The sequence below is a fragment of the Talpa occidentalis genome, unplaced genomic scaffold (assembly GCF_014898055.3).
Source record: "Talpa occidentalis isolate TD23 unplaced genomic scaffold, MPIMG_talOcc4v2.1 talOcc4.6, whole genome shotgun sequence".
Classification (NCBI taxonomy): domain Eukaryota; kingdom Metazoa; phylum Chordata; class Mammalia; order Eulipotyphla; family Talpidae; genus Talpa; species Talpa occidentalis.
This window is the reverse complement of record NW_023604972.1, coordinates 27,501,084-27,513,937: the sequence shown is the minus strand read 5'-3', so window position 1 is coordinate 27,513,937 and position 12,854 is coordinate 27,501,084. Positions and strand designations below refer to the sequence as shown.

Below are 12,854 nucleotides of genomic sequence, written 5' to 3'. Positions count from 1 at the left end.
AGTTAAAATTCTTAGTCAAAGACAAGCAGTAATAAGCACCTGACACATCCTAGTGGTAATTAGAATGAAATGTGGTAACGTGGGCAGGAGCAAATGTGAAATAGAATATATAGGACTTGACAGTGACTGGATGGGAAGGAAACAATCAAAGGTAACCAACTCCAAGTTCTAAGTGGATTTGAAGGAATGAGAAAACCAAATAAACAATTCTTCAAACAGAAATAGGAAAGCCAGAAAGAACTGATTTGATGGAGAAAGAAGTGAAAGTTCATTTTTGGACACCAGGCTTTGTAGTGGATGTCTCAGAAATTCAATGAAAGGAGTTTGGCTAACAGGAGGTATTCAAAATGTCTGGGATAAATTAATGAATGACATGTGATGCAGGAGGTAAAGTAGGTAGTCAGGGCTGGATATGTGGAACTGGAGAGATCTGCATGAAAGTGAAGGCTGAACTTTATGGATGAAAATGAGTGAAAGGGTAGCTCCTCTGTTCTCTTCAGTGTAGGGTGCTGGATATGGCGCCGTGCTTAGGTGATGTGAGTGCTCTGGGCTTCATGATATATACAGAAATCTGTGTTACTAATTGCTATCACTATGTGGTACCACTATTACAGATGGAAGGACACAGTGAAAAACATTGCTGGAGCAGACAACTCTGGCATTTAGGAAGTTGGGTGGTTGAGAACATATGACTGATTGATGAAAAAGGTGAGTTACCCATCCATGCCACCTGTCTAGTGGCCATGAGACCATCGGGTACTAATATCCTTGTTTACTGTTTTGACATACTGCACCAGAATTTTATGGGCTGGAAGAAAGTGAAAAACAGAAAAAGTAAGGGTTCAACTCTGGCTGCCATTACTGGGAAGTGGGTATGGGAATAAGCAACAAATGGATTGTTAGTGTTTTTGAAGACTGTGAATCAACATACATCTGTGTATACTGCTGAATCATCCACGGTGTTGTAAACCAATTTTACCTTAATAAAAAAAATGTATTTAAAAAGAAAGTCAAATAACAAAAAAATACTGTATTGCATATTTGAAAGATGGTAAGAGTACATCTTAAAAATCCTCATCATAAGAAAGATTATTACTATAGTCTTAGAAGAATGGTAGATTATATTATATACACACATATATGTATCTATCTATCTATCTATCTATCTATCTATCTATCTATCTATCTATCTATCTATAATGTCTTTCTATTAATAAGACTTCTTTCTCTCCAGATATTAAACTAACATGAAGAAAAATAGCATCAGCACACAATACAGTTTTGTAAACATTCCCAATGTGATTGTTCCAGAGATTGAAAAGGAAATAAGAAGGATGGAAAATGGAGCATGCTGGTAAATTCATGTATTTTTCCATGCATTTTTAATACCCAACCACAGTTCTTAAATTTAACTGGATTTAACTTTAAAATTTAACCTTCAACTTTGAAACTTAATTTAGTGAGTTTGTTTATATTTTTGAAAAGCATTGTTTGTCTAACAAGTGAGCATAGATGTTATTGTGGTGATTATTTAGAGATACCTATGCCTAATATTTCCTTTATCTGTGACAAGGCCTGTCCTCATGGGACATTTCAAATCTAAAGGGATATCATTGTCATCAACAAATATGGGAAAAAACTCATATATTATGAGATAATGTTTTAAAATTATAATTTAAAGTGTTTTCCCCATAAACAAATGGAATGTGTATATGTGTTTGAATTTATTTTTAGTGGAAGGAAATGCTATTACAAATTAGTTCATCAACTGTATAATATGACCTAAGACATAGATTTCAGACTTTCTATTTGAGAAATATTAACATCAACCAAGGCATTAAACAACTGATAGGTGGAAGACTTAGAAAGTAATTTCTCAATTATAAACATTTTACTGAATTGTGCCTATAGCTTACTTATGTTTTCTGTTTAGTGTTCATTTCACCCTAAAACCTGTGTGTGTTAATTTGAGAGCGATGAGATAACACTACCCCCAATGAGAAATTTTCCTCCTGTGCAATAGTTTAAAACATGGACCTAATTTACTTCTGCTTCCCACTGGACCATAGCTCCTTTTCTGATGGCAATGACAGTGCCTCTGTATTTGGAGACTCAGAGAGTGATACCCCTCATGCAAGGGATTCCTCTAGAAGCACCTCAGGCAGAAGGGGAGGACCATCACAGAGGTGAGTAGTGTGATCTCTTTCTCCATATCTATTTTTAAACTATGATTTGGATGAAAGGAAGGTCTCTTCTTCACTCTAAGAGCTTGGCAAATGCTCCTCCTACCCAGTCACTATGTAGGTACCTGGGGGTAACTTGTTGCTTCTGTCTTACCTTTTTCCTCTCTTGGAAAGCTGCCACTGCCTGATGCTGACAGTGATGATGATGACGACCCTGATGAACTTTCCTGTTCATGATGCTCAGAGTCATAAGTACTCTGGCTGTTCATTTTCCCTGAGGCCTTATCTATCCTGTGAGAAACCTCAGACCCCAATCTTCTTTGATTTACTCCTTCTTGTTGACCCTTCTTCCAGCTTCTGGAAGCAATTGTAGTGAGAGGGGTTGGCTGTCATTTTCTAATGCTCTGTCCTATGTGATCCCACATCAGGGAAGCAAAGCACTGATGTGAATAACTAGAAGAGAAAAAGTAAAAATTCCTGATAGGAAATAAAGTTGTCATGGAAGCATCAACTTTGAGGGTGTGGAAGGACTGTGGTGTGGGTATGGATCAGGGACTTCCACCCAGGGAATGTATTTAGTTTTTCATTGTTTTTTTTCCTTCCTATTTTTTCCCACTGACCTCACCTCACTGTTTTTATGTCTTTTCTTCTTTTCCTGTCTTTTATGACAATCTAAGTCTTAACTCTCTTGCTGGAAGTTAGAAGCATCCCAGTTTGGCTCATGCAAGGCTAATTTTTGGTGTGAGTCTTGACTAGTTGGCATTTAGTCATCTCTTTGGTTCATGGCACTGATACTCATCAACTCATGCTTCATTGAGCTTCTGTATTTTCAAAAATGTTCAAAACAATTGTTAGTAGTGAGTCAAAACTGAAAAGAATGTGTTCAGTCTGTTTGCTTACATTGGGCATTATATAGATGTTGACTATTAGGAATTCACTGTACTTTTTCACTTCTCAGGGATCAGTGCCTGCCTGGTGCCATTGCACTTTTCAATGTCAACAACAGCAGCAATAAAGACCAGTAAGTACATTTGTAAGAGAAAATCAAACCTATATTTTAAAGAAAGTAGGAATTCACCATTAAAATGGTAGGAATATATCTGAATCTGGCAGATCTTTATTAGGCAAATTCTAATATAATGGCAATATCATTCTATTATTTTGTTCTTTGGTTATTTATTTCTGAAAAATGTTGCTAACCATATTAAAAGTAGTATTTATTTCCTCCTTTATTTGAATACATGTAGAAAAACCTTGTCTATAGTGTACATGCAATTCCATCTCCTTGTGGATAAGGGTGGCTGGCAAAAATAACTGAAACATTATAATGCTTTCCATTTCTGAGCCGATAGAAAATTCACATTTTCTGCAAACAACTCCTCTAGCATTTTTGTTTTTCTGTTTTCCTAGTTAATGGGTAAACTAAGGTCCCTGACAACTACAGCAGGCCTTAAGGGTTCAATTGAAATTCCTTGTTTCCTCTAGAATGAATATGCTCACCTTGGCCAGTGCTTCTTCTGGCCTACATGGTTTACTTGGTGGAATGAATGAAACAGACCCTCATCTCTAAAGAATTTGAATCCCTGGCCACCATGCCCTCCATGGGTGACAGCTGCTGTATTTGCCTATTTACCACTAAAATTCAGCGGGGCATACTAAAAGACACCATGATGGGTCCCCTGGGTGCCAAATATATCCCCCCTCCATTGTGTTTGATGATCAAGGTCAATTACTTTTACCAATTATAGTAACTCCCTTTTTGCCTATTAGCTTCTTGATTTGAGAGGTCTGAAGTGACTGGGGAACAGTCACAGCTTAATGCTTAAACACCAGGAACCCGAAGCCCAAAGAACCTGAAGTTATGGACATGAAAATACACATTCCCAATATGAATCCCCCCTTACATAGATTCTTTAGTTCCAAGACTCATGCATTCTCTGTAGGCATACAGTACCATATAAGGTCACTGATTAAGTGTATGTACAGTGTCCTGGAGGATGGTGCTTCATTTTCCTCAGGTATCAAATCTGCAACAGAATCTCAGCTGTGTCTTCAAAATATTGCTCCATAATCCATTAGGTCAGCAGCTTCTGTATGGTGCCCATAGGATATGGCCATAGAGAGGATCCCATACTCAGTGTCCATTGACACATCTCCTTTGCTGTGAAGTGAGTCCCTCGGTCCAACATGGTATCATACTCTAAGCTACTGGAAAGTGGCACTGGTCAAAGTCTTGTGGCAAAACAACAAATTAGTACTCATAATACATATTGATTCAAATCAAGATATTAAATGCCCCCTCCATAAGAGAAGGGATATAATGAAATTAACTTGCCATTAAGTGACTGACTGCCTTCCTTAAATTATGTTACTAAATTGGAACCAGAGCTTAGAGGTCTCTGTAACTGACAGTTTACAACAGTTGCAAGATCCCGTTGGGGACCGGTGTGTTGGATCCATACAGAAACTCCGGCTTAATGCTATGGTTGCTTCGTTCACACCTACATTGTGCCAGCACTGGAGATGCTGATGCCAGGGGCTGCCTGTGTCATCTGTCCACTTAGTTTCTTTGTGTCTTCTCCATTGCATTTGCTCTTTAATGGACATTAATGTGGGATGCAAAGACTTTCAAACTTTGTGCTCACATGTATAAATCCTTTCTGTCTGCCTGTTTTCTAAAACTATGTTTTCCTCATCTTTCAATCTCTTTCTGCCAGATCCCCAACTAAGCAGCCTAGTATTGTGACTGCCTGTGAACCTTTGTATATTCTTAATTTGAGCCATTTCTTTTCCCACACAAAGTGGGTGATTATGCACTCTTCAAGCTATGCCATTGGAAGATTAACCTCTCTGCTTTTAGGAATTAGAATGTAATTTGATTATGTGACAGAGATATTGATTTTTCTTTAGAGAACCACAAGAAAAAAAGAAAAAGAAAAAAGAAAAGAAAAGGTAAGTTAGATTTTGGCATGAATGACCCCATATTTTTCTGCTCATAATATTTTCATATTTTAATACTTATTATATATCTCACTTTTCAGCAAGTTGGATGATAAAAGTGAAGATAAAAAGGACCCAGAAAAGAAAAAGAAGAAAAAAAAAGACAAAGAGAAGAAAAAGAAAGAGGAGAAAGGCAAAGATAAGAAGGAGGAGTAAGTATTTTCACTGGTATTGAAATTAGGAATGAATTTGTGATAGGTTTTGGATGCAGGGATAATTTTCTGAAACTTAATAGTACTAGCAAGGAAGCCCTGTGTAAAGTCTAAGTAATTGTTCTCAAATGCGTATTTTAAAATGTTTCCAATTTTTAGCAATGGTAGCCTTATTCTTAGTTTTCTCATTCAGTTTTTTTTGTTCCAGTTAATTCTGTTCCACACGTTCTGGCAAAGGTAAACTTATAATTGGAAGATATTTAGGTTTCAAAGAGAACCAGGTTCCTAGGATCTTACCATTAACTTTTAAGATTGAAATAAAAGCATAATAATTTTATTAATATTTTTGTGTAATAAGTTCTGCATGGCAAATACTATTAAGATGTCTCATTGCAAAAGCCATGTCTAATTTTGAGGGAAAGACAAATGCTATCAAAACACTACCTAATTTCTGGCCCTCCCTGCTGGTGCAGGGGTTAAATTCTCAGCATTATTAAGCTATCTCCAGCCACTGTAGCCTGAATTTGAACCCAGCCTGAATTTGAACCCAGCCAGGGAGTTGACCCACATGGCAGAGCGGACCTCTCCTATATCGCCCACTGCTGCCCTCAGCAGTGTATTTCAGTCAGTCCACCTGTTCTGCCCCCACTCTGTCTCTGGTGAATCCTCTAATCCACCTTCTTCCCCCTGACCTCTGGCCTACACCCCTGTTCTAGTATGCCTAAATAAATAAAATAAGTCTTCAAAACAAAACAAAGCAAAACAAAACAAACACTAGCCATTTTCTGAGAGTTCACGGGTCTTTGTGGTGGTAATTTTATGGGAACAACACCTAAGATGAGAAATCAAGCATTGTACAAAAATAAGCAATGATGTAAAATATATAAATAAATTAAAAACAGGGCCTCCCTGGTGACGCAGGCGGTTGAGTGCCGCTCTGTGAAGCTGTCCACAGCCTCTGGAGCGTGGGTTCGATCTCGGCCAGCCAGCGAGAATCACACATGGTGTGGCAGACCTCTCCTGTCTCGCCCACTGCTCCCCTCAGCAGTGTGTTTCATCAGTCTGCCTGTTCTGCTCCCCACTCTGTCTCTCGTGAATCCTCTCACCCTCCTGCATATCTGGCTTGTGCCCCAGCACTTGTATTAAAAAAAAATTAAAAACAAACAAAAAAACCACCAGCCATTTTCAATGGTCTTTTTTAAAACAAACATTTGAGAGTTACAGTTTCAGAAGGGTAAGGCTGAGTGAGATTTGCAAAGCTATATTTTTACTTTTCCACTAAGGGAACGCTGCTTTCTAAGTTTCCTTAAACTGTTTACCAGACAATGGTTCAATTATTAGAAAATTATTAGGAGCCTCCCTGATAGCACAGGTGGTTGAGCACAGCACTGTGAAGCTATCCACAGCCTCTGCAGTGCAGGTTCGATCCAGCCAGCCAGGGAGCTACCCACCTGGCGAGGCAGACTTCTCCTGTCTCCCCCGCTGCTCCTCTCAGTAGTGTATTTTGGGCATTCTATCTGTTCTGTTCCCCACTCTGTCTCTGGTGAATCTTCTCACCCTCCTGCACATTTGGCCTGTACCCTGGTTCTTGTATGCATAAATAAACAAATTTTTTAAACAAAGAAAGAAAGAAAATGATTAGAAACACTTTAAAGCTGGGCCTCCCCGGTGGTGCAGTGGTTGAGCGCTGGGTTGCGAAGCTGCCCACAGCCTCTGCAGCACCGGTTCCATCCCCGGCTGCTCCCCGGCCACTGGAGGAGGGTCCCACATGGCGCACAGACCTCTCCTGCCGCCCGCTGCTCCCCTCAGCAGTGTACTTCGGTTCTTCTGCCTGCTCTGCTCCCCGCTCTGGCTCTGGTGAATTCTCTCACCCTCCCACGCTTCTGACTGTACCCAGTGCTTGTATGTATGTATAAACAAATAAATAAATAAACAAACAAATAAATAAATCTTAAAAAAAAACACTTTAAAGCTGTCAAAAGGGAAAGTCCTTAGAATATAGGCTTGATACTAGAAAATATTTTTTTTTGGAAAATATTTTAAAATTTCTTTTGACCATATATTTTTTTCCTTTCCTCTTATCCTCTACTGCCACTCTTAATCCTTCATACACACTTATAAATAAATACATTTTACTAGGTATGTTATATTCTCCTTTCCATATAGATGAGAAGGGAGACATGTGATCCTCCTCTCAGTGTAGTTTTGGTTGGTTTATTACCTTGCAGGGGGGTGGCAAAGGCCTCATTCAACTATTACCCCATAACCTTCCCAAGGGGTCTGTAGAATTTGCCTCAGAATTTGCCAGATCTACACTACTCTTCCCTCTCAGTGACTCAAGTGACAGAAGTATTTACAATCACTGTAAAGCAAGGATTTCATAAATTCTAAAGCATGGTTGAATGTAAGATGAACAAGTTCACTAACTACCCCTTAACATACCATATTGGATATGTGGAAAAAAAAGTTCCTATTTCTTGGTAACTTTCCTATTTATTTCTAATTGCTTGTTAGGGAGAAAAAAGAAGTCTTGATTATTGACCCATCAGGAAACACCTATTACAACTGGCTGTTCTGCATCACCTTACCTGTCATGTACAACTGGACTATGATTATTGCAAGGTGTCTATACATTTTCATGGGTCTTGACCCACTTCTAGTTTCCAAGTTAATGGGCTAATCAGTTTGACCTACAGCTTTCTCTACCAGAGGTTGTAAAGAGAGGCTGTACTATTCTTAATGTGTGTTCCTGAGGTCAGGAGTAGGTTCTTAGTAGCTTTGGAACTCCATGCAGGGATGGGGCAGAGGAGGGAATTTTAAACGTTTGATGGGTCAATTATTTAACTGGAACTTTGGGGAAAACTTCACACATTTTTGACCTGCAAGAAAAAATATTCCCAAGAGTAGAAAAAGATCAAGGATCTAGGTTGTTCGAGAGCAAGATGTGTCTCCCAAGCAACTGCACAGTTCCCTTTATTTTAGACAGTCAACATCTTTGCCATCCAGGAACAAGTGCAATTTCCTGAAGCATTTTGGGTATAGAGAATCAGTATAAACCTGTCCATCAATGTGTTTCACCCACATTTTGACTTTACCTTGAGACCATTTATGTTTTCACAACGTCAACTATTATTGTCGGAAGAATATTGTGATTCAGAAGTATGAGAAAACTCACACTTGACACTCAAAAGCATTGGGGAAAGCCAGGACCAAATGGACTAAAGGACCCTCCTCTCCTTAGTGTGGGATATTTCTCTATGTGATAAGAAATATGCAAAGAGGACTTCTATTCTAATTGGACCTCATTTCATTTTATTTATACTGTTTTTCTTTTTCAGAGCGTGTTTTGATGAACTTCAATCTGATTACCTAGAATATTGGCTCTTTTTTGATTACATATCAGATTTAGTCTATCTTCTCGATATGTTTGTACGAACAAGAACAGGTAAATATGCTCTATTGTGGCTACTTTGTAATTTCATGCTTTTATCTCTGTGATTTTCATTTCTTCAAATATTTTTTAAAAATAAACTCACAAACATCTATTTTAGAGAAAAAAGCATAGTTAAATGCAAGAGTATCATATGCTCACTCACAGGCATTACCACTGCAAAGGATTCAAAAGGACATTACTAAGCAAACTTTTGAATATGGATTGGTGGTTTTCCTACATTATCCCATTCATTGGGTTTATGCCAGGTGAGAGGAATAGAGACAACAGAAATATTCTGCCAGCTCTGCAGGAAAAGAGTAATTTCTATGTAGCAAAGAATACCTTGAGATATGGGGAAAAATACCATTGTACCCAACAGGGAGGTACTAGAAATTTTATAAGAAATAGAACAGATGTCCTTAACTCAACTATGTTGTTCATAGTGAGGCAATATTAATAAAGGGACAGGATATGTTAGCTTTCTATTTGAAGTATTCTTGTTCAGTAGGTATAAGCTCATTCTTTACACATACAAATGTAGCCAAAGTACACAGAACAGAGTTTTTAAGAAACACTATGTGTAATAGGGTCGTTCTCTAAATATCAGTGTGCTGGAACAATACTGCCATTGTTCTGTGCTATTTGAAGCTTTGGTAGTCAATATGGGAGGGAATGCTTTCCCTAGTGTTACATATCAGTGTGCTGACATCCTGGATTTTATACATAAGGTAAATGGTAGCAGTGAAGGAGAAGGTACAATCCCATATGTCTAAGCCTGGTGGGTAAGTAGGGGAGATGAAAATGAAGCCTTGGGGGACATTTATGCTTCACTTTGAAGGGTAAAGCATGAATATGCATGATAGATAAACAGTAGGCCAGGTATCCAAGCTTCAAAGGTAGGGTTGGGCTTCTGACAATAGAGTGATGAGAGGCATTAAGCACAGTGCTAGGGTGTTGAGGAAATGCTCCAAGAACACTGTTCATAAAAGGAATGACTTTGGCTGGATGGGCATGACTCTAGAGAGGTTTGTATATATTGTATGTGTGTGTTGCATGCATATGATTTATCACTTTTGTATTTAATGAAATTTTACCTTTTATTTCTGCAAAAGAATATTTTCCAGCCATATGTTGATTAGTACTTGTACCTTAACATTAATTGGAAATTAATTCTTGTTTTGAATTCAGTGAAGTCCATTTAGAATTAAGAAGACTTCACGATGCTATTGAGAAGGAAAAGTACTGAATCAACTTTGTTTTTTCTATTTTAGGCTACCTAGAACAAGGACTGCTGGTGAAGGAAGAACTTAAACTCATAGAGAAATACAAATCAAACTTGCAATTTAAACTTGACGTTCTATCAGTGGTACCAACTGATCTGTTGTATTTTAAACTAGGGTGGAACTACCCAGAAATTAGATTAAACAGACTGTTAAGGATCTCTCGTATGTTTGAGTTCTTCCAGAGAACAGAAACAAGGACAAACTACCCAAACATCTTCAGGATTTCTAATCTCGTTATGTATATCATCATCATTATCCACTGGAATGCATGTGTGTACTACTCTATTTCAAAAGCTATTGGATTTGGAAATGACACATGGGTCTATCCTGATATTAACAATCCTGAATTTGGCCGTTTGGCTAGAAAATATGTATACAGCCTTTATTGGTCTACACTGACTCTGACCACCATTGGTGAAACACCACCTCCTGTGAAGGATTCTGAGTATATCTTTGTAGTGGTTGATTTCTTAATTGGAGTGTTAATTTTTGCTACCATTGTTGGCAACATAGGTTCCATGATTTCCAACATGAATGCAGCCAGAGCAGAATTTCAAGCAAAAATTGATGCTATCAAGCAATATATGCATTTTCGAAATGTAAGCAAAGATATGGAAAAGAGAGTTATTAAATGGTTTGACTATCTGTGGACCAACAAAAAAACAGTGGACGAGAAAGAAGTCTTGAAGTATCTACCTAATAAACTAAGAGCAGAGATTGCCATCAATGTCCACTTGGACACACTCAAAAAGGTGCGCATTTTTGCAGACTGTGAAGCTGGTCTGTTGGTGGAGTTGGTCTTGAAATTACAACCCCAAGTCTACAGTCCTGGAGATTACATTTGTAAAAAAGGGGATATTGGACGGGAGATGTACATCATCAAGGAAGGCAAACTCGCCGTGGTGGCAGATGATGGAATCACTCAGTTGGTGGTATTGAGTGATGGCAGCTACTTTGGTGAGATTAGCATCCTTAACATTAAAGGCAGCAAAGCTGGCAATCGAAGAACAGCTAATATTAAAAGTATTGGCTATTCAGATCTCTTCTGTCTTTCAAAAGATGACCTCATGGAAGCTCTAACTGAGTATCCAGATGCCAAAGCTATGCTAGAAGAGAAAGGGAAGCAAATTTTGATGAAAGATGGTTTATTGGATATAAATATTGCAAATTCTGGAAGTGATCATAAAGATCTGGAAGAGAAGTTTAACCAGATGGAGGGGTCAGTAGACCGCCTACAAACAAGGTTTGCTCGGATCCTTGCTGAGTATGAATCAATGCAGGAGAAATTGAAGCAAAGACTAACCAAGGTTGAGAAGTTCCTGAAACCAATTATTGACACAGAATTTTCAGCTATTGAAGGCTCTGAGGTTGACAGTGGGCCTAAGGAATCTATACAGGACTGAAAAGCTACTTATTTACAAGGATACACAATGATCCTTTGGAGGATCTGATTAAAGCACCTTTAAGTTGGGATAAAGACTCCCAGGGGAATTTTTCCATAAGAAAAATGTGCTTTGGTGCAGGGCACAAAGTCCGTATTCTCAGTTTTGAAGTACTATGATTAAAGAATCATTATGTCTCAGGATTTTTTTACAATGGATAATGTGCGCAAAGATATAGATCAATTAACTGTCAATGTCTATATCTTGTGATTTTTTTCACACATGTTCTTTTTGTGTAATAATATTTATGAAAGTGAAAAAATATCCCTCACTTTCAGACAATTTTTTTAAAGATTTATTTATTTATTTATACAAGAATCGGGGTACAGGCCAGATGCGCAGGAGGGTGAGAGTATTCACCAGAGACAGAGTGGGGAACAGAACAGGCAGACTGACGAAATACACTGCTGAGGGGAGCAGCGGTGGAGACAAGAGAGGTCTGCCATGCCATGTGGGACCCTTGCTGGCCGGCCAGAATAGAACTGGTGCTGCAGAGGCTATGGACAGCTTCACAGCACTGCGCTCAACTGCCAGCGCCGCCAGGGGAGGCCCTCAGGCAATTTTTATTGTTGAAGAGTAACTGGGAATTACATGTACATCATGTACAGGGTACCATTTAAAAGGAATTAGAATGCAATATAATAAATACATTCCAAAGCTATAGTGCATATTATTTATGTGATGACTTAGCAAGGAGTTTAAAATCTTGTAAAGTTTCAGGATTATTTTGAGAACATTAACCATTGTACGCTAGGACTTAGGAAGGGTGGTTGAGAGAAAATTCATACTGATAACAGCATGACAAATCAGACCTTATTATACAAATGTATATATAATTGAAAATCATAAAATGTTGTAGGATTCTCTTACTTTAAATTTCTCTAACTATTAAAACTCGACAGCAGATCTTAAGATCTTTCTTCTCTAGCCATAAGAAAACTGGCTAACAATAATATGGCTGGCTGATAAACAATGGAAATTGTTGTCATGTTTGAAAAGGAGACCTGAAAATTCTATGGTCCAGCCTGAGCATCATCTGAGAGTTTCTTACAAATTCAGAATCTCAGGCCCTCCCCAGACCGACTCTATCAGAATCTGCATTTTAGCAAGAACTTGAATGATTCATAACCATGTTAAAACTTGAGAAGCATTTATTTAGAGAACCTGGAAGGATTCAATGGGAGATGATTCCAGAAAGTATGATGAGTCTGAGACCACAGATGACATCGTTCATCAATTGTACAGTTACCTACTACTGAATGCAGATGGAATTTAAAAAATTATTTTACATATCACTGAAGTTGATTTAAGATTTCTATCCCTGCTTATAATAACATGACTTAATGTGACTTCTTGCTAAG

General features: G+C 38.2%; 1 protein-coding gene across 1 annotated transcript; it reads left to right on the top strand.

Moving 5' to 3' along the window:
* Nucleotides 1-1,247: 1,247 nt before the first annotated feature.
* CNGA1 (cyclic nucleotide gated channel subunit alpha 1) lies at nucleotides 1,248-11,454 on the top strand. The gene is made up of 8 exons (XM_037529779.2): nucleotides 1,248-1,354; nucleotides 2,070-2,186; nucleotides 3,142-3,204; nucleotides 5,094-5,135; nucleotides 5,225-5,335; nucleotides 7,850-7,957; nucleotides 8,674-8,780; nucleotides 10,040-11,454. Exons 1-8 carry the CDS (start codon nucleotides 1,248-1,250, stop codon nucleotides 11,452-11,454), a joined length of 2,070 nt encoding a protein of 689 aa, XP_037385676.1.
* The last annotated feature ends 1,400 nt before the right edge of the window (nucleotides 11,455-12,854 follow it).